The 23,363-nt window shown below is 35.3% G+C and overlaps 1 protein-coding gene across 2 annotated transcripts in view; it reads right to left on the bottom strand.

The window, feature by feature from the left end:
* Window positions 1-2,270: 2,270 nt before the first annotated feature.
* LOC149790562 (uncharacterized) overlaps window positions 2,271-23,363 on the bottom strand; it is a 29,317-nt gene continuing 8,224 nt past the window's right edge. The window contains exons 1-3 of one of the 2 annotated variants that reach the window (XR_016423868.1): window positions 9,750-9,819; window positions 5,570-5,655; window positions 2,271-3,243 (exon numbers count right to left, since the gene is read on the bottom strand). Coding sequence is in view for 1 of the 2 variants with exons in the window: in XM_089972626.1 (XP_089828752.1) it covers window positions 2,828-3,243; window positions 5,570-5,655; window positions 10,706-10,782 (579 nt within the window). In the remaining variant the exon portion in view is untranslated. Of the gene's footprint in view, window positions 3,244-5,569; window positions 5,656-9,749; window positions 9,820-10,705; window positions 10,990-23,363 lie in introns of those variants that run through there. The other variant, XM_089972626.1, reaches the window with a different exon arrangement.

The raw sequence follows: 23,363 nt of genomic DNA, 5'->3' as shown, positions 1-23,363 counted from the left end.
TTTATTATATTTCTATAACATGAATGTAATTGATTTCTCAGCGACAAGAAAACAAGATCCGGTCAAGCATCAGGCTGCTCTACCAACTTCTGTTTGTATGATTATCATAGGTCCATCTGGAAGTGGAAAGACGCAACTGTTAGTTAATTTGATAATGAGATGGCTCAAGTGGGATAAGTTGTACCTGGTTGCTCCGTTTATAGATGACCAGCGGTGCTATGATGTACTTAAGGATATTAATGAAAATGCAAAATCGTTAAATCAAAACGGAGATGATGTTGAATTTATCACTGATATCGATGAAGCACCAAGTATTGATGATATTGATGGCTTTATTAACAATTAAATTGTGTACGATGATGTAATGCTGGACAAACAGTCCAATCCAGCTAGAATATTTTCTCGAGGCAGACATAAAAACACAGATGTGATTTATGTAACCCAGCGGTATACGCAAATTCCTAAAGTGATCAGGGATAATTGTAATTTTCTTGCTGTGTTTAACGGAGTTGACACTCGCACGTTACGAAATATTCATCAGACCTGGTGTAGCGGTAATATGGACATAAAAAGTTTATAAATTTATTTAGTCAGGCTCAGTTATCTCCGCATGGATTTATCACGATAAATTTACACGTTATCGAATTGGTCTTGATAAAAATTTTGGATGATAGCAGCAACGAGGTCGCGGTCTAAAACTTGGCACAGGCGCGATCGCTGAATTTTTGGGATTTTCGAGGAAGGCTTATTTTGCGAAACGGAGTGCAAATCAATTAGAGCTTGCCTAGCCTCTTTGCTGCAGCTTAAAATGGCAGGATATCCATAAATAGCCTCAAGAAAATATAATTTATAAACAACCCGATATAAAGTCCAGATAATTTGTGTTGCCTTCACCCAAAGCTGAAATATAATTATGTAAAAGATAAAACTGAACAAATGAAAGCCTGCGTTAAAGTCGGTTTTGTACATCATCGCCCGAATATAAATATATAAAAAAGGTGCAGAAAATAGATGGCCGAGTCCAACATAGATGTGAGAGAATTAATACAACTTTCATGTCTCATAGAGTCTGTTTAAGTGGCACTGGAAGATCAATACAAACGACGATATTGGGAGACAAAGAGCTAAGTAACTGAAAGAGCTTGTCACAAATGTACAAAATAACGTTCTAGTACATGTATAAACCGGAATATATGCCCGTATTGACCTCTAACCATATGTCATTAGTAAAAGGGTCAATATAAAATAAAGACCTTTCCTTACCCCTGTGTGCCCGCACACCGCGTTTTTATACTATAATAAATGACATTGGCTTTGATTTCTCTCCAGGCATTACATTGGCCTCAGTGACTAGTCATCACTGTGATTCTGAGTATGTTGAAGCTTCCAAATCGGCCAGGATTCTTATGCCGTAATGGCAGCGTGATCAATGACTTTTAAATATAGTTTATTAATCCTACATAAAATGCTTTTTATGACTCGTGATTTTTGTATGATGACTCAGGTTTTAATATTTTTTCCACCAACACTAACTGTACCTGCCACGACTGATACATCATGATAGCTGTTCCAATGCCCTGCCCCCACTGTCAATGATGTGGCTATTCCAGTCACACCAAGTCCCACTGTAGCCTTGCTTCCTACGCCACATACGACGTCAGTGATACAACTCGTACATTTGTAGCGACGCAGTATACCGTGGAGTTTGCAGATCTCAGCACATTTGTGTACCTGCATCGTTGATTTCATTAAGTCGATACTGCCGAGGGACAGTTATGTGAATATGTGTATTCTAATGATGGAGTCAAATTATGATTGAATAATTACAAAGCGGCTCACACGATTATATATAAAAGTTCAATTCAGTAGACGTAATCTGCTTGAGCAACTAACTAAGCAGTCATGGACCCAAAGTCTTATTAAAATTTCACATCTGTTCCAAGGCAACTTTATTGAATAACAGTATATTCAATTATTTGTTTAATAACCCATTGCACGCCTAGTGAAAGGAAAAGTAAATATGCATTTGCCTAGCTCATCCTTGCTCGAAGCTACCATATTTTTCAAAGGGAACAGTAATGTAAAAACACGTGTAGTTAACATGGGGAATCTGAGTAAATATAGCGCACACAAGTCTCCACCAGTTATTTGTCTCATCTCTTCAAAGATTTGTAATAATGTATATGGAAACAGTATTTCTGAATTACACGTAAGCCGTATCCTTGTAAAATATAGCGAGGTAACAACATAACAGTCCAACTTACGAAAACTCGATTGTCTACACATTTTTATTGCATTTTTTATCGTCATCGGCTAATTTACTGATGCACTACTTTAAGAAGAAATAATCGTCAAGTTTAACAGTGACTTCGGGTTTTCAGGCACATAAAATTTGCAATTTTGTTCTCACGAATTTCACTAGCTTTGTAGAGTGCTCCTCAAAAGTTACATCGATGCTTACTATCTAAATGGCCTAAATTTTAACATAGTTCTGCTTGGTTTCATTATCGTTCGGTATATAAAATGCCTTCCAATGAATTAAGTGTTTTCTAAGATAGATAAATCTGAAACAAAAGTTCAATTCGATAATAAAGTAAAGATGAAACAAACAGTATTCGCAACTTTCTTTTAACACTCATCTGAGCTCACAAGAGTTACTGCAGTAGAGGATCAAACTTAGTCCACAGCTGGTTCTTTTTAGATTATTCTGTTTCAGCTTATACACTGCCATCTCCACTGGGATTTTACTACATGTAACAACGTCTCAATTATTTTCACGTGCGGTGATTATAAGATTTATGTCAAGTGATTCCAGATAAAAGTAAATTTAAATTCGTTTAAAATCATCATGTCCAATCATGCTGGCTGCCCACAGCTTGTTGGGTTCCATGTATCTTGCCAAGATCCAGTGAGTATGAATCATTTCTTCGGATGCATAATGAATACCTGTCCAGCTTGTCGTGGAATTAGAATTTCCCATGATGTCATTATTCCATGCAACCGAAAATCCTACAACGCAGTCCTGGTTATTCGCCCCAACCATATTGTATAGTCCAAAAAGTCTGTACAACCCGTTTGCATTACCAACGGCACTGCTGTATTTACCATTCAGATAACCATTTTCGCAGGAAATGTCCAGTATGGACCCCAGCTGATTCTTCCATTTTCCAGATATACCACATGTATCAATTGAGTTCAACCATGGTGACGTCGCTTGCTCGGTGATTGTTGGGTTGATGATATCTAGATAGTAGAAACAAAATCAATTTTTTTAGCTTGGATAATAATAATAATAATAAGCAGCAGCAGAAGAAGATTTCGTGCTACGGCAATACTGGCTTGACAATATCGTTTTAGTTGTTCATATGTATAATGGTAGCTGTCACGGAATTGTGTATATTTGTTGTTAAAGTATTATATTTGGATTAAAATGTACTGCGGTTTTGTTTCTGCTTAAAGCGTTGCCTGTGGGTGTTTTTTTTATATTTATTTTATTATAGCGTACATTATTGCATTGTAGTGGGCTTGGTCGACTCCGAGCACGAGCAAAGTGCTTATAATGAGAAAACCGATATAATTCCAGCTGACGGGCCGTGCATAGCAATATAACCAGTCCACTTTTTTTATCTAGTTTAGTTGTATATATTGCATTAGTCTAACATATTACCTCGCAGATATATGGGAACCATTAATTGGGACACCTTGTCTGCAACATTCGCGGAATTTCTTTTCATTTCGGCAAGTAAGAAAATCATTTAATGAATCTTGCGCCCAGTCATTTGTTTATAGTTGTTCGCTCATTGCTTTGCCCTTGAAGAATAAAGTCAACCCTATTTAGCACATCTGCGTCCCCTTCACATCAACCACAGTCAACTACTGTTGCTAGGCATGTGTGTTGCCAGCTTGCCGACAGGCGTGACCGTAACAAGGTGTTACCTAGCGACGACAGTATTTCATGCTGAATACATATGGGAGAAAACAGCCTAGTAAGTTTGAGACAAGTAGGCTAAAATATGAAGGATACTTAAAATAATTTTGAGTTGAATATAATTATTCTTTATATTAGCTTTGATGTAGAAATTAACGTAAACTTGTTAACGTAAATATGTGTGAAGTGTACCTATAAGATATATACGATATTAACAACGGTGTTTCATCCTGTCAATTATTAACAAACACTTCAAACTGATTATTCCAAGGAATCTATCAAACAGCAGTATGACAGTCAAGTATCATTTATCACACAAGCAGTTTTCGATACAATTTTCCTGCAAATGCGAATGACAGACAATACAATTTGGTTCTTGGTGATTTTTCATAAAAGACTTGCTACACCTTTCCAAATGTGCATTTATGGGTCTATACGAAGCACAGAGATAAATCGGGAACAGTTGAAGAGAGCAGATCTTCCTTGCGGTACAATCCTCAGGCGTTATTAGTGGTAACACAAAAGCCAGCTTAACCTTCATGTAATGTTAAAGGAACGAAAGTAATAAGCATATCCCGTCGAATTAGGTAAGCCGTGTATTTTCCTACATGCCATATATATATATATATATACACACACACACACATACATATATATGTATAACGGCATTGGAGTCAAATCGTCCGTGTTGCATTAACGTGTCTAAACATAAGAATGTAAACCTAAAAAGTACTCTCCGATTAAAAAAGCGACTGTCCGATGCCGAGTAGACGCAGATTAAACCGTATATGGGAGTATGTGCGTTATCCAGGTTTCGAGATATGATAAATTTGTGTTGCCAGAATCAGACCAAATGAAGTGATAATCATTGATGGTTGTCTTGCATATATAATTGTTGGGAATGTAACGGATGTGCAGATACAACGTCTTTAAAGGATTGTGCGCAGTTGCACTTCTTTCAGTATGAAGGGGGCAAATGGTCTACTTGTATATGATGGAAGGCACATGATGTATGCACGTACATACAGACAATGCACATTTGAGTTATAAATAAAACTATACTGAATCCATTGATTTATGTGCAGTTATTTAATCTGAGCGACTGTTAAACAACAATACGAATATTAAAATATATAACATTAAAACAATACGAGTTCATATAATCGATCAGTTAACAACATCAGCTTATTTAAATGTGTACTAAATTGTTATAGATGATTTTCATAAATATAGAGACTAAGCTCCATTACGGGGTATGTACGTTCCAAAAAAACACAGACATACAATACAGATAGAAAGCAGACATACTTGACAGATAGACAAAAAAGTATATACAAAATTGCGTAAAATTTTCGACTGCAAATTTATATCATTCATATAAAATAAAAGTAATAAGGTTTCACATCAAAATTCCAATCAGGATTGTGTCAGGTAACATATGCAATTTAAGGAGCAAAATCGTTAATTTCAAAAACCTCTTATACCTCGACAAATTTCAATAATAATCTTAATAATAATAATAATAATAATAATAATGACGTTAATGAGAATGATGATGATAATAATTGTGGAAATAATTTTAAGTGCTTGACAATTCAGCTAACAAAAATTGAAGTGCCAAGAGAGTAGCAGAAAACTTACAACGACTAATAGCGTCACCGTCACCGAACTTAAAAAGTGCCCATACAAAAATCAAGACAATTCTTTGGGTCATTCTTGTATTCGGGCTGAAACGAAACAAACTTAATATAAACCTCACCACTGAAGCCACCCACCCATATATATATATATATATATATATATATATGTATATATATATATATATATATATATATATATATATATATATATATATATATATATATATATATATATACACACACACACACATAATACGTACATACATGCACACATACACACATGCACACATACGTACATACACAAACACGTACACAAATAAATACACGTAAATACACATACACACACACATACATACATACATGGTTGTGGGCAGGTGAGCTAAACACAGCTACCGCATTTTACAATATTATCGAGCTAGATTGATATATTGACACTAATATTTGTTCATTAGGCATCTCGTTATTCGTCTATGAGACTCTTGCACAGCTCCCATTGATCTTGGCCACGCTATAGTCTTGTGGAAAATCCGGTGAAGATGCTGATTGTTTGATACGATTGTTAATAGTGGGCTATGTGTTTCCAACTTGTAGCAATATAACAAGGTAATCTACGAATCCTCACTCCTCGGTAATATACCAATCCTCACTCCTCGGCAATTCCAACCCTGCTACTTTGTCCTAATTACCTCTGCTCATTTCCAGGGTACGCCAGCCGTAATGAAGAATGGCTCAGTTTCCAAAACAGCTCAACAAGCTTCGTCCAGTTCGTGGCATAATGCAGAAAAGTCAACAATTCTTCGCAGCAGATTTTGACTAAACGAACAGTACATGGAAGAAAGATGTCAGCATTCGGATAATGTTAGATTTCACCACTGACAGAAAGGTAAGATCTAAACAATCTCAATCTCTCTTACCTTTCGGAAATACCAAACGGTGCGGACTCTCGTCTTCCCTTGTGTTATATTGTTACAGGCTGGACACACCCAGGCTTCTATTCATTGACAAACAGTTCATTTTCTTGGTAACTAGTAATATTACATGCACTGCTCTAAAATCTACTAAGGGCTACTGGTAGTGCGCAATTCAGTACAGGTGGGTGGGGGAAGGTAGTCTGTGTGCAAGTGGCTAAAAATTATGAGAAGTCCCTCAGTTATGTATCATGCAGCATTTTGCAGTTACATGTGTAAAAATAACTTAAAAGTCAATTTCATACCCTTTTTACAGCAGACTTTGATGCAGTGTACATCAATATGCAGTCTGTATGAGATGAAAATGAAATGTCACTGACACTTATGAACAATCCGTTAAGTGGCAAGGATAAGTGGATTAAAACATTGGGGAAAATGAATACTCTTTTTGCACGCATCATTTGCAAATAAACTGGATCATAGTCAGTTCTCAACAACCTTGACAGTAGTCCCTAAAAATGTTAGCACGGCCTGTAATGGCCTTAAGCAGCATTGTATGATGAAGACAATAACAGTTCTCCGTGCTTTTGGGTAATAATATTTATGACGTGCTTTTGTGTAATAATATTTTTGACGTGCTTTTGGGTAATAATATTCATGACGTGCTTTTGGGTAATAATATTTATGACGTGTTTTTGGGTAATAATATTTATTACAATTTTAACCCAACACATTACAATTTCCCCAAAATCAAGGGTCTGGAATATTTTTCTTCTCGGCTCACGTCTTTCTGTATATACTGAACTAGCTATTGTACCACAATTAGTAATCAATTGTCTAGACTGATTAATGAATGAATTTAGTTTTAATCTCTGACCACTTTTTCTTGGCATCCTAATAATAGGTTCAAAACAAAATGTACGCAATCCAATATTGTGGTACATTTTCTCTTTATGTAGACCACCAGCCACATTCAACTAAGTTTATCCTGGTTTCTAAAGCACCCATGTCCCTGCAAAAGACTACACTTTACAACAACAATTTTTTTTATCCAGTCCAGTGTTGAAACGGCATACAACGCACACCCCCCCCCCAAATAACTTGCTACCACAAATACATAAAAATGTCACTAAAGTACCACTACCATGAACATAATTGTACATACAAGTGAAAACTATTTTCCTATATGTGGCCCATTGGACACACCGTACAATCCAAGGATGCTGTTGTTGTTGTTGTTGTTGTTGTAGAGCTTAACGCCATTTTTCAGCAAAAGATTGGCTATACATGGCGGCCAGTACAAATGATGGAAGAAGAACCCGGGAAAACACCGGTATGAACCACCGACTGACGAGAAGCTACTGGCAAGCTTTCTCACATACCCACATTGGCCGAACCCAAGACTCAAACCCACGCAGACAGGTGAACAATCTAAGGCAGAAAAAACACTTGGATATATATATATATATATATATATATATATATATATATATATATATATATATATATATATATATATATATATATATATATATCGTGATAGACACCCGAACTGAACGAAGTACCATATTGCAAATAATGCAAATGCTGATGTCTTTGTTCAAATTTGTCTTTTTCTCAATTGGATTCAATCTTGTTTTGCAGTAAGTGACTCCTCACTCAGTAGCGGAAACCAGAATAGTTCTCCGTTTTGCAAACCAATTCATTATTTATGTATACATAAAAGGTTCATATAAAATAAGCAGTTCATGACAATTATTCTCCATTATCAAAAGACCGGTATTAACGACGAAAGACTGATGATAACCGAAGTTGTAAACTTTGACGGGTCAATACTTACAGCAATACATGTCGTTAAGTTGTAAAGAACAGAAGTAAAATGTTAACAAGCAACTCAGTCATCTTACAGTATGTATTTCAGGAACGTTTTGTGATTCTCTTTTATTATCGGTACCGGCCATAACTAATTTCAAAATTGAAAGTTTAATACCTGTGTTATATGACTCGTTCAATGAACCAAGTTGACGAAGACCAATATGGCAACGTCCTTTGCTTGGCATCATGATGTTTGCCAGTGCATTGTACGCAAGGACAAATGTATAGTCTTCAGGCAACAAGATTGTTACAGTGCAATAGCTCAGTACTATCTTAATACCGTGATGTATCGCCAGAGCACGAACTGTCACTTTAGTGTACGATATAAATGGTGAAATTTTAGAGTAAATGGGGGGGGGGGGGGGGGCGGGAAGCAGGCAAAGTGAAAATAAATCAACGGCCACTATCGGTAGCGCTCGTTGCAAACACCTTAAACACTCATTTGGCGTAGATCTCGGGGATATCAAGCCAGAGTGCGTTTGATCGAGACAAGAGAATCGTGCAAATCGCGTGTGACACTGACTTGCCAAGTGCATACAAGTACAAGGGCTATATCGTTACATGTTAGACCCCCTCAGACCTCGATTCATTAACAGATACTCCTAATTTAACTTTGTAGCGAGCCTCTGTGCATACAAGAGCACGAATTTCTCGCTTCTTTCCCAATACATGCTACCACCTCTTTGTTCTTCGAGCTCTACATTACAATAATAATAATAGCTGTCAATTTGTGGTACCCTTTGCAAGAAAATACAAACATTTGTCTGTGTACCATCATTTCTGCATATTCAGTTTTTAATAGAGAAAACTCATCACGACCTTTTGTATTGTCATACAAATTTTCATTTTATCGTTATTCACATCACAGTAAAAGTATCTAAACTTCACGCAAATCAACGATTCAACTAGATCAGTAAGAGATTAAAATTTATGTATAATTTTATGAATTATACTTACCGTTGTGAACTGAGTTTGAAAGGACACAATGTGCTATGTATATTCTCGAGTCGTTACTTATTTTCGGATTTAAAAAATGTCACAGACAGTAAGCTCTAATAAAATTATTCGTTGCTATAAAATGTGAACTTGTCGCAAAGGAAAACTTGGTAGTGGCGTGAGATTTGAACATCCATCATTACGAATGTAAATCTAACATTTTTTCCACTAGACCATAACAGTCCTTATATTTGTGAAGTGAATAAGTGCAGAAATAATCTGTTCGTAAATCTGACCAATCCCCCCAACACAAAAAAAATTACGACACGGTAGTAACATAAAAAAATTAATATATGTTCTCATTAAACATTTTCTTATTACAAGGAAAAATAATATTGTGTTCATATTTTAAGCCACATTATATTAATGTTGCGTAGCCAGTAGGTAAAGAAATGTACTTACAGCGAATTGGTGTGACTCGCACAACGGGTTGAAAAGACTGCCGTAGGGAAATAAACTGTACAATGCTAATTTTATAAGGACTTGGAAGCGTTTTGATTGGCTGGTTTCATAAATCCTTCATAACAATATAAAATATAAAGAATTTATATGATTTATAATTAAATTATGGAATCGTCATCCATTTCATGTGTAAGGAATATGTTAGGCGCAAAAAAAAGCAAAGGAATATTAAAAACTGAAAACGTCTACATGTACATTCCGGTGAATGCATACAAAAACACCGCCACGAACTATGCATATCAGTAGTGACTCTGAATGTAAACATCATTGTTTTCATCATTAAAAAATAGCATTGACACGTACCTTATTTATAAATACATGCTGTAAATAAACATTTGTCACTGTTTCATTTTATTACCAGCTTTACTCAAGTTATGGAAAATAACGCTATTTTTTTGAAGTTGTCCGTATTCGCTACGGATAGCTAGAATATCAACACAATATAGCTGGTTTGTTTCTTGTACCTTGCAGTAGTGGAAACTGGATTACGTTCGACAACCTTAAGAACTAGCACGATAATCTTTAATACGTATACGCATATATCAAATAATAAGATTGCTAACAAGTAATTTGATTTCGAGCCAAAGGTTGCGCAAAACAAATTCACTTTTCATCACATGAACACATTGCTACCCAATTACTTAGGCGGTCTAACCATGTACTTTATTCCAATTGGATCATCATGGTCCCTCACAACAGGCATCGCTACATAGTCAAGGTTTATCCTTCAGGAGTTATGCATGAGTCAATTTTGTGGCATAAACGTGATCTGCACAATGTCATCTTACCTCTGCGATTTGTTTTATGTGAGTGGTATTAGCATCCAACGATTAGTCACGTGTTTGAAGTTTGTTTTTTTAATGTCTTCTTTCATTTCACACATGTCGTGCTCATACCTGAAATCCAATTCGTGCTCACGGATGTCAAGTGATACATGGTGGTCCATTATACCTTTACCACCTCTTATCTGCATGTTTCCTGCTGGCTTGCCTCTAATTGTTCCACGAATATCATCGAAGTTTCATCGGCTTCTGGTTTTCAATCTTTGCGGTTGGTCCATCGGGCCGACTGGAGTTTCCGGAGCCTTGTTTTTATTTGCATACACGTGTAACGTTGGTCACAATGCTTCGAGATTGTAAGCTCAAATGTGGAGTTGCACGTCCAAAACATGTGCGCTTGACTGAAACAAGGAGAAAAGAAGTATGTCGAGATAAGTTCTTTTGAATATTACTTTAAAAGAGTAATGTTGAAACTCTAAAATGGGCCGATGTGTTTGTTAACATAACACAAAACATCTTTTTGTTTATCCTAATGAGAGTCTTTATGTTGTTCTGTTAGCGTAAGGGCAGAATAACAGATATATTATATTTACTTAAATAGATCATAACAGACACATATTTTATATTAAACTAGTTCCGCTCAGTACAGAAAAAATACAAAAAATTATATTATTTTTGAGGATATTATCCTTTTGCGAACGGAGCGAAAACACAGAATTTAAATCAGAAACATATATTGCACACACACACACACACACACACACACACACACATATATATATATATATATATATATATATATATATATATATATATATATATATATATATATATATATATATATATATATATATATATATATATATATATATATATATATAAAGATAGATAGATAACATAGACATATAAACTTACCTTCCAAACATACCAACCATCGAATTAATTAGCATAACATTCCCCATCCATTCATTAAGTAATATACAAGAACAATATCCTTCACAAGCGCCTACTTAGCAAATGCAATGGCGTATACATGCACTTACGTAAATACAGGATAGCAAAGATAAATCCTTGTTTAAACATGATCCTTTTCGGTGCGTCAGATACAAATATTGTCAGCAGACAGGTTCCTTAAACGCTCAGGAATTGCTATCTAATCACCTAAAGAAAATACATCACGAAACACTACTTTATAATTGCATAGATTTTCTTGTTACTTATTTGCATAGGTCATCAGTAAGCCTTTCTAAGCCGAATATCAGTACTTCACACGATGCATTATAAAACACTACACAAACACCCAGTCCAACGAATTATTCCTATCTCAAATTACTAAACGTGTATACTTACATATATTAAGATTTCCCCATTTTAAGACATTGGGTGGGACCATTTTTAGAAAATAATACATGCTGTTATAAAGTCTAGTTACTTCAATACATTAAGGCGTCTGCTCCTAGATATTCGCTAATTACTCACATTGACCAATATCTTTCGAACACAGAGTCCCCATAATCAACAAAAATCACTAAGAATGGAAAAAAATAAAGACACGGAGACGTAACCACAAAACGCACATATCGTACTTACTCGTCTCTCAGCCGGAACGGTTAAGTGAATAAATGCGAAACGGAGGCATTGATACTTATTTCCTAGCCATCCAAAACAGTCTATCAACCAACCAATTACCCGACCTGCCCCTATCCATTCATTAAGGTATACTCATGAAATTCATATAGAGAGAACTAACATTATATATGTATCTTTACATAAATACGTCAAAGTATCGATATGTCGAAGATTAAACTAATTCCGCTCATTTCCACAATGTATCAATATCATTATGGATATTGTTAAGTAGAAGAACGGAACCGCATTATACCCACGCAGTTCATTAAATTAGCTACTGATATCTCAAAGGAAATGCTTCTTGGTATATGACTATCAGAGGCATATACAAGAAAAAATCACCCAACCAGCCAAATACATCTACCTACCCATATTCAACTGTTAAGTTATATGTATGCATATACAATGTTGTAATTTCATACAAACGGAATAGCAGACACATACATTTTTATAAATATACCTTAATACAGAGGTCGCTTCGCTTGACTTTTGTTTATTCTGTTCCGCAAAATACCCATATCCTTCTGTTCAATGGTCTTACGTGGAACGGAACAGAACACATGTACGTCTTTAAGTATTCCAAATGCTCTCATTCATGAATTGATTCATTCGTAGCATACCACTACACCTGATGGAGATGCAACAAAACAAGCAAAAAAGTTTCCACAAATATTATTAAAGAAACAAAAAACAAAACATCTTAAAAACATTACTTAATGCATAATAAAAAAGCAATGTACTAAGCACAAACATGTCAACAAAATAAAGTATTTCAGGCAAACTATTATAATAAAACACAACCTTATAAAAGATAAACATTTCAAATATAACAATTAACATATTTTAAAATAAACAAATCAAAATAAACAGCAAACAACTTTAACATAAAGTAAAACGTTTATAAATATTATAACACAAATTAAAAGAAACAAAATATAATTTAGTTTTAAAACCTTTAAGAGTTTAACGTTGTTGTTTTCTGAGTATAAACTGTCAGGGCGTTAAGTAAGCTGTCTGAATCGGCAACTGACAGTTTATACCACGAAAACTCATTTTTAAAAAACAACGTTAAACTATTATAATTGAAATTTCAATCATTCATCTTGATATTTTGTTTGCATCATCATAAAACAGAAATCTTAATTGAGTGTAGTAATACATGTTTGGGGTTTTCTGTTACATAGCTATTTATAGCACTTGGGATTGCCCTGCTTGATCGTAAATAAGGTCATCATAATACCAGTCCTTCAACCAATGGAAGCCAAATTATTTTTAATAAAAAATGTTAGAATGTTCTTTTCTGTAATGCTTACTTCGTGTCTACCTTCACTGGCAGTGTTTATCTTATGCTGTACACGTGACTCTATTTATAGAAGTGGATATTCTTAGAAACGTAGTTCTCCTTAAAGTTCATTCATAAATAAACGCAATTCATTTTGATCCCGTGGTAACATTCTGACCAATGGAAATGTTACCTTCCTTAGCCAGCTACTGGCATTGCTATTATTTAAACATGACCCAATTTAAACAAACACATCTTTGCAATAACTATCAGAACGAAACGTTAACAAAACAAAATTGCAGAAAAAAAAAAAATTAAAAATAAGAAAGGATCAAAATGAAACGAAAAAGAAAAAATGGATGTCATTTAAAACAAACTGAGCAAAAAGTATTGAAACCTTACAAACTCTTTATTTTTAAATGTTTTAAATTTAAACAAACGTTTTGAAGAAAGCCGAAAAGCCTTTAATTAAAACTAAATATTGTAAATATTACAAACTTTTTTAAAAAAATAAACGTTTTAACAAATCTTTAATAAATATTATTTTAATATTAAGCGTAATGAAATATTTAACATGTTATGGAAGAAAAGTTATTTTGAAAGCATCCAATTAAAAGACCTACCAAGTTACAGAAAAGTTAGAGCATTACAAAATTTTATAAACTGTCAGAAATTGTTTACTTTAATACATTCTATTTTTTTCTAAATTGCGAAAGAAATTAAAATGAAAATTTAAACCGTGTTCGAATATAAAATTATTGCAAATTTTGTATTTAAATTGTAAGTATTTCACATAATATGTACAAACAATATGAAAAAATTAATAAAAGTAACAAACTGTCAAAAATAACGTGTGTGTGTTTGTATGATTTAGATTGTTAACGTAGCTTTAACAATGTTCCAGTCATATCGCTACGATGTCTGCAGTGTGGCAGTTTAAAGTGATGTCTAGCACTGGGGCATAATGCCGCAGACACAGTATCCTGACACCAGACCGACCAGTCCTACCACCAACCTCTTAATGCTGAGCCCCTAGCGAGGCAGCTCTTAGTACCTTTTTTTATAAGTCTTTGGTATGACTCAGCCGGGGTTCGAACCCACGAACTCCCGCATCCGGGGCGGACGTTCTAACCACTAGGCCACCGGAGCGGTATAAATAACATGTTAAATTTATTTTTATATGGTAACGTTTTATTAAATTTGACATGTTTAAAATAACACGTAATATTTAATAAAACGTTACCAAATAAAAGCAACTTAAAATTGAACACACTAATAAAACAATTATAACACTGAAGCACATTAAAAAATTATAAAATGTGTGTAATAATAATAATAATAATAGTAATAACAATAATGTTTCTTTGTAACATAGACCACTTGCCCATGATACATATACATACATGTTGCGGTAAATAAAGGGGTTTGAGTATGAAACAGAGAAAATAAATGGTATCCATGGAAAATGCTATTCATGCGAGTAATTAACTATTATATATTGTTTCCATTCGGTGAAATACAAATGTGTATTGCACAGTAGTCACTCATTATATAGTAAAGAGAACCCTAACGCCTGCATGGAGCAAAGACCTTTTTTGATATTGGACTAGGGTCTATATAGGACGAGTTGATAACAGGAAAGCTTCTCCAATCTGTATGGCTTTTCTACCTAATGATGCTAAATTAATTTTCATAATTTTTCGAATATCATTTTGTATAAAAGACCTAATTTTTTGCTAAAGTTCGGTTTTGATATACAGAGCTGGACAAATCTTTTCTTCGTAATTTCAATAGAGCGGATAAAAAAGCAGTAATAAAATGGAATTCATTTTCGATTTTATCATTACACATTTGACAATCTTTCTTCACAAAAATATTTTCATAGCTTCATTTGCTGTCTCTGATTGGCAGGTTCTCCACTCTAAGCACAGTGATTACGTAGCAAAATTCTCAATGTCTTATCAATTCTACATATCTTTGACAAGTGAATTATATTCTCAGTGACCTATAGAAAAGCGGTCTTTCCAATGACTTGACCTCATCATGCAGCTGTCTCTTATCAATTCTAGGTCTCTTTGACAAGTAAATTATATTCTCAGTGGCCTATTTCAAAATACCTTTTACTCTGCATATTGTTCCTAATTAAGTATGCACGGATGCGTTTGGAATTGACCTAGACGTACCAAGAATATATTTGCAAGTTAACAAATGAATTGTTATGATACCATTGCGTTCATAAAGCTTCCAAACCAAAGCTCCATACTTAAGAAGTGGAGCTAACGTCGAGTCAAGCAGACGAAACAATCCAGATGCAGGTAATTTTACGGATTTTGAAAAACTTTGCTTCAAAATATGCATAGCCTTCATCGCGTACAAAGACAGTTTTCTGGCACATGGGAGACGTTTGACGAAAACATTCATTATAGATACTACAATATGATTCAATCTTTACATCTTTATGGTCATGATTTCACTTTTCGTAACTTCTGAAATAGCCACCTTTGCGAAATACAATCACACGTTTTACTGTATTTACTTTTTAAGTTCCACTTTAGGTAATATATATGTGGACTGTTGCGCACAAGTTGCAACTGATGAGCAGTGTCAGCAAAGACAATTAAATTGTCTGCACAAACAGTAAAATAAATTATAATTTTTCTACCGAAATTTACCTGTTACTTCACCTAAAAATTGTTTCAGATCATCCACAACTAAAGAAAAGAGGACAGAATAAACCCAAGATTGGCGTTCACTCACGAGACAATTAAAGACATCGATACTAACATCGTTGTTCTTCACAAAGGCCTTTACATCATTATAAATTGCCTTAATGATCCTTAACATGTTTTCACTAATATCTTCATTAACTAGCTTCTGGTACAGTACATGTCTCTCTACCATATCAAAGGCCTTTTCATAGTCAATAAATATTACATATTATCTACCCCTATGCTTATTGTCCCTATTATTGTATATAATATAAATATATTATTTGCTGTAGAATAACCCTCTTGCTATTCGCCCAGCAATTCGTTTTTGACCACACATTTATTTATTATATTATTTATAAGCGTTGTAAACACTTTACGTAATGCTGGCAGCAGACTAATGCCTCTGTAACTGGAGGGTTCATTTGCATCCCCTTTCTTCAGAATTGGTATTATGAGAACCGTTGCCCAATATTCTGGATAATATTCAATGTAAAACAGTTTTGTTAGATAAAATTGTTAGTATTGATGCAGTTAAAGAAATCACTGGATAAAGCATCTTCTCCCCAAGCACTGAAATGTTTCAGGTTCCTCAATGCTCGGCGAGCCTCTTCTTCAGTGATTGTTATATCTAGAGGTTCATGAACCAGTTTAATGATTTCATTACCTGTATCAGGTTGACGAACAGGAAAAATTAAATAAAAATAGTCATACCAAGTTGCAAACATGATACTGCTTCGTATTTCAGTACACGGATTCTTTACAAGGCGCCAGAAACGTTGTGAATTTATAGAGTGTAATGAATATACAAGGCATTTGTTTATTTAATTCATACTGCTTTTGCTTCCTTGCTTCTTAAAGAGCTTTATATATATTTCTATAGAATGCATACTCTTCAAGTGTTTCATTTGTGCTTCTTAATCTAAACTCTCTTAGATATCTCAATAATAATAATAATAATAATAACCTAACGGTTTTGACCGCATGGTACGTCTTAAAATTTATTAATTCAGCAGCACCGGTAATTTGTAAAAATTGCTTGTAATACCCTGGATAAACTTCAAGAGAGTTAGACTTCACAAAGCATACTAAACATATTTATGCAATGTGTAAAATTGACAAGAAATCGTAGAATGATAAAACAAATTCTAATCCCACGTATCGATTAGCAGAAATTCTGCACAGATGCGGATATGATACCTTTGTTTCTATGGTGTGTTTTGCGGACTTTTCTTGTATTGTCCATTTTAATTCTTTTTTGCAGTCACAGATGTGAAAAAGAAACTATTACGACTTTCTGTATTTGTGTGACATGAGACCTACATAATTTAACATTTCCTAGTAGTAGTATATTGATGACGGGGGCGGGGGAGTATTGAAAAGATTCACTTTATCATCATTATTGACATTCATGAGATGAGGACATTTCTGTTGCTGGAAATAACTGCTAATAATGATCGCATTAAAATTGGCGATAACTTATCCTGCTACTGTTTTCAATGCATAAAAGAGTTATGTTCTTGTTGCAAAATCCTTTGCGATTGCAGCCAGAGGTGTTATATGCACAGAAGGGAATACGATATTGGCTCGATGAACTCGCAGAAATTTATCCAACTGATCAATTTCTTGTAGTGTTGGGTGTGCGTGTGTTTGATTTGAATTGTTAACGCAGCTTTAACAGTATCTCAGCTTTATCGCTACGATGTCTGCAGTGTGGCAGATTACAGTGATAGCTAGAACTAGTTCATCATGCCGCAGACATGTAGCATCATGTCCCACCCAGTCACATTATCCTGACATGCTGACCAGTCCTAACACTAACCCCTAAATGCTGAGCGCCTAGCGAGGTAGCTGTTAGTACCATTTTTATAAGTCTGTGGTATGACTCAGCCGGGCTTCGAACCCGTGACCTCCTGCATTCGAGGCGGATGCTCTAACCACTAGGCCACCGGAGCGGTAAGTTTCAGTGTTGGAAAATATGATAGCTGAAGATAAACATACACATACAATTAAAACAATGAATAAGTATCAGAAGAGAAATCATCCCACAATTTATATAATTAATAGCAGTGCTAGGTGAAAAATAAATTTGACTCGTTCAATAACCAAAAACAGTTACGAAGAAATACTTGATACGTGCTGAGAAAAGGTCACCAATGATAACCCAAATAAAGCTGTATGACTGCATTTTGTCCCGACATCAAGGCGAACTCACTTACCTTTTACACACCTAATACAGTATCTAAACCTAAAATAGACAAATATATTATACCCGTGAAAATGTATCCTTTATAATATGTACAAGGAAAGAAATTGATATATTTCACGATGTTAAGAAAAAAGAAGCCTTAAATTTAATCACTGAAATAATGGTTCATATTAGTTAAACAGACTCGAAAATGTTCAACAATATCAATTGCAACTTTAGGAAACACAATTCCAGAATAAACACTAGATAAATCAAAGAAATAAGTGAAATCTCAACATAAAATAGAAACACAGGTTTTACTGTTTCGAGGATGTATGTCTTTTTTATTTGTTACGATAAATCAAATAATCAGCAACCAGATTGATTCAAAGAATTTGGGTTTCATACGCTGGTGTCACGTTGTTGATTAACCGGCTTGCTCGATTTCTATTAGAAATTTCCGACACCTTAAACGCCGTACAGTTGGATGTTTTATATAGAAAACTGTTTTGAACAGTTTCGGGGATCGGAAAACTTGGCGAATTATTGGAAAATTCTAAACCGTTTTTGACTAGACCTCTGTGTAAAGACGACAAATATTTACAACTATGCAAATATATCTGGTGTAGGTGCATCAGGGAAAATACTTTATTGAAAATTTATCCAGGGATTAAAGGCAATTTGGTAACTCATATCGCTCTTCGCATGGGTGTATTGGACTCGATTTGTCCCTGCGCATGCCCACTAAGTTACCAATTGCAATGGCATCGACCTACCAAGTCGACATGTGATAATGAATCAAATTGACCAAAATAGGTTGTATTAGAAACAGCGGCATGTATTAAATATCATCTCTGATAATAAAACGTTGTTCTCGTAATGGTCTAAAATCTATAGATTTCTTGTTATCAGGCTAAGCTTCCAAATGTGTAATTAGTTGATAGTTCCGGTCAAATCATCTTATTGGAAGAAACTAAGTGCAATCAAATAAAATAAAGAAAAAAAAAAGGAGGAAATATACGATCTTATGATGAAGTTATCTCAATTTACTTTTTGCACAGATATATGGATGTGCATTGACAAATACCTATGTATCAATACCACAAACGAAAGAGTGAAAGTCGCCCTAGAGTGAAAGAATTATTCATTTCCATTTTTTTTTAAACTGAGGAGAAAGAAAAGAAGAAATTATATGCTCGTATTCTTTATGAAAGAAGAACAAAACAAAATAGATATTCATCCATATTTAGTACTAAGAAAGTATTACAGAATAATAAATAAATAAATAAATAAATTAATAAATAATAAGTATGTGTGTATTTGGATTTTTAACGTGGCTTTAATAATTTGAGTCATATTCCTACGATGCCAGGAGTGTGGTGGTTTAGATATTTGTCTAGCATTGGGGCATCATGACACATTCACATTATCCTGAGTAACCTGACACCAGACAGACCAGTCCTAGCTCTAAAATCCTAATGATGAGCGCCAACGAGGCATCAGCTTGTATCATTTCTCTTTGGTTTGACTCAGTCGGAGTTCTAACACGCAAACTCCCTCATCCGAGTTGACGCTTAAACCACTTAATCCATAAGGGCTGTCAAATAAATAAATAAATAAATAAATAAATAAATAAATAAATAAATAAATAAATGGCTTCCGTAGCTAAGAGGTATATCTGGACAGAACAAGAATTATAAGTAGTCCCCCGGAAGTCATAGGTAGAAGAACAATCCATTCTACTTCTAGTACCATAGCCAACAGCACTAGCAATGCTTACATAACATGAGCACATCGGAGGTTCAAAATACATATAACAGTCACTAATGAAAACCAAAAACCAGAATCATGTTAAGAATTGAGCTGAATCAAGGGCACCCAAGTACCTTGTATGCTAAATGACGCCATACAATCGCAAATCATTCTATTTAGGCATAGCTCAAATAAAATGACATATCCATTTAAATAGTCAAATGACTATTCATAACAAGTAAGTACTTTCGTTAGTACTAGTCTGGATATTTCTTGTTTGCATTGTTTTGATTGAATATCGTCTGTACATTGTTATAATCTTCTTGTTTGTTACCTTCTAAACGAAGCTGACACTCGCATGCATTTAAAAATCGACAGTGATTACCACATCTGGGACTTGTATATTCTTTCCTTTTTTATAGCTATAAGAATTCGTGCAAACATATGGCATTGGCAGCAATTCCCGTGAATACCGCAGTTGCTACTGGAATGGAATGCTCGCTGCATGTATGGATGTTACTGCGCTGAGGTATATTTGTATTAGGCTCAGTTAGGTATTATTGAGGAAACTTTTTTTACTGGAAATAATCTTTTCCACGTACACTTTGTTTCTTCTTCAAATACATTATCCGATCATGTTACCTTAGGAGAATAGGTAAGTTGATGGAGATACAGGCCCTTAAACCGGTGAGACTATTGCTGGTACACTTGCGAATGAGATACAGCTTCTAGGTAAGCAGACTGTAGGACAGACGCCCTATGTCGTTAAGCGGTTTCAAAAGGGATATAACTTCCCTAATCCTCGTCCTTATGCAACTGTAGAGTAATCCTGGAGGTAAGCTGTTGCTCAATGTTTATTTGTTTCATCAGCTGGAGATGATCTATGTTATAGATATTGGCAGTTACATAATAGTTTCACTCAAATACAATGCTTATGGCGCCTGTCCTAACTTCATGAGCAGAAATACGTATTCAATGCATGCGATTTGGCTTTATTTCCAAAATAACCCACTTTATCCAGGAGGAATGTGTCTGTGCTTATATGTCGTCCTTTTCCCTCTGAGTAGTAAAATGAGGTGTGGTCTACCTCGACGAAAAGACGGGATCCTTATAAATACCACTTCAAAGCATGCAATGGGCCATGTAGACGACCATGTGATGAAATACCCATAGTAGAGATATAATTACAAACGTCTGATTCCCTGTGAGTGATATTGATCTATCTTGTCGAAAGTGAAAGTAGTTCTGGCCCAATGATAAAGCCAGTATTTATCTGATTATGTTGCCGTTGCTAATGCGGTGAAGAAGCAGGTCTTGCATGAGAGGTGAACCACTAAGGCCATTGAGAGTAGTTCAATAGTGTCTTGTTCAGCCAAGTTAGTACCCATTATAGATTCCACCTTGGACTCAACGCCAACATCTTTGGAAATGTGAAATCTAAATTGGACAGACGATTGGACAGGATGTCATAAATCGTAGAGCGGTAGATACAATCAAAGAGCCGATTCAGATATGTGCCTTATGGGACCGCCCAATGGTTGTCTTCCAGGAAATTCGTGATTTGAGTATTTATGCGTGAAGTGGTACAGTGAGTTTTTGGCCACATCATTGTGTGAAGATTTCCTATTCGACATTGTATGTTTTTATAGTGGATGCCAATCGCGCTTTAGCGATTTTCTCCACCATTGGATGTTGGAGCTTTATTATGAGGGCTAGTTTAATATCATCCAGACGTGAAGGTTCAGCTGGGATTATACCACCTGCAATCGTGATTTGCTTGAGAAATGAGGGATTATCGCGATTACTGTTGCGAGATTTATAAGATTTTTTATCAAAAATGTTTCAAATTTGAGTGGATCAATTAGTACGAGACAACACTCCGATTCTCTTTCTTTCCGTGTCACCATCGGAATCAGAAATATTGGAGGGTAAACGTATGCGTCCAGGCTGTACCAATGAATGGAAAGAGCACCTGTGGCCAAGGCCTTAGGATCTAGGACTGATGAGGTACATGTTGGCGGTTTGGAAGACAACCATTTAGCGGTAACATATGGCACTTATGTGAATGAAAACAGAGAAATAGTGAGACCATTCCGTATGCGTAGTTGCTTCTTGTGGGAGAGAGAGGCCTCTAATATATTTAGTCGACCTGGAATATGACAAACTTGAACGTGAATTTATGGTTGAGGACACCAATAAATTAAAGTTCTGTGGAATTTGTTCCATCTTGCCGATTGAGACAAATCAATACTGTACAGGTGTCGGACAGAATCATAGCTTACCATTTCGATCTTCCTGCAACCAATGAAACGCTTTCGAAATGACTTTCATCTCGAGCATTATTATATGTAAAATGATGAGGGGGACGGGGAGCAGCATGTCAGACTCCAATTCCTTTTAGAAATGATGGAAGGACGTGTACCCCCATCGCTATTTATTAGTATCCTTAAAAAAGGATTTCCGGAGGGTATACTTACAGTGGTAAATTCTACTTGAGGCAAGTGAGGTTGCCCCATTTTCTGAGACAGAATCTCATGTGTGCAGATTGTAAGAGGCTGGTTCAGTGGGCATTGTCTCGGACTCCATTTGGCCAACTGAATGATTCGTAACTGGCGCATACACAGACGTCTTCGTCCTATGAGTACGCTGCCGGATTAAACAAGTTCAGCAGAAGGATTTTTTTGGGCGGATTGACTGTATAAGCAAGGCAGCTACCACTGTACTGATTTTCAATGCTCGTTCCTGATCAAGACTTACTGCTTTTACATGAGTGATACAATTCACATGATATTTTATTTGTAGAATGTCTTCCAGGTATTTTAATGTTTCTGCCATGGAAATTGTCAAGACAAAGGTCGTCAGTTGAGAGAAAATACTGGGAATAATGTAGAGGCAGAACTGGAGTGCCCTTACTTGCTAAACTGCGACTTTAAAGTCGAATCGTACGAACTTGCTGGATAACGTGCGAATGAGGAGGTGAAAATATACATCTTGCTAGTCCTCATTGATTGTGTCTTGCTGGGCGGCATTTTATAATCCTTTGTGGTGTTTCCATCTGGATCCTAGGGGCGCGAATGAGTTGAGTGCGCAAAGGTGTATGACAGAACGAAGAGTGCCATTCTCCTTTGGAACCAGAAAACAGCCTCGTATAAAAATTCGGATAATTTTTTCATTGCGAACGATATCTACCACTCCTTTCCGGAGAAGTCAGCCTTT

Source organism: Sinohyriopsis cumingii, chromosome 10 (genome assembly GCF_028554795.1).
Source record: "Sinohyriopsis cumingii isolate HCF-2022 chromosome 10, ASM2855479v2, whole genome shotgun sequence".
In the NCBI taxonomy this organism is placed as follows: Eukaryota; Metazoa; Mollusca; class Bivalvia; order Unionida; family Unionidae; genus Sinohyriopsis; species Sinohyriopsis cumingii.
Note: the sequence above shows the minus strand (reverse complement) of the source record. Positions and strands in the feature narration are given on the sequence as shown.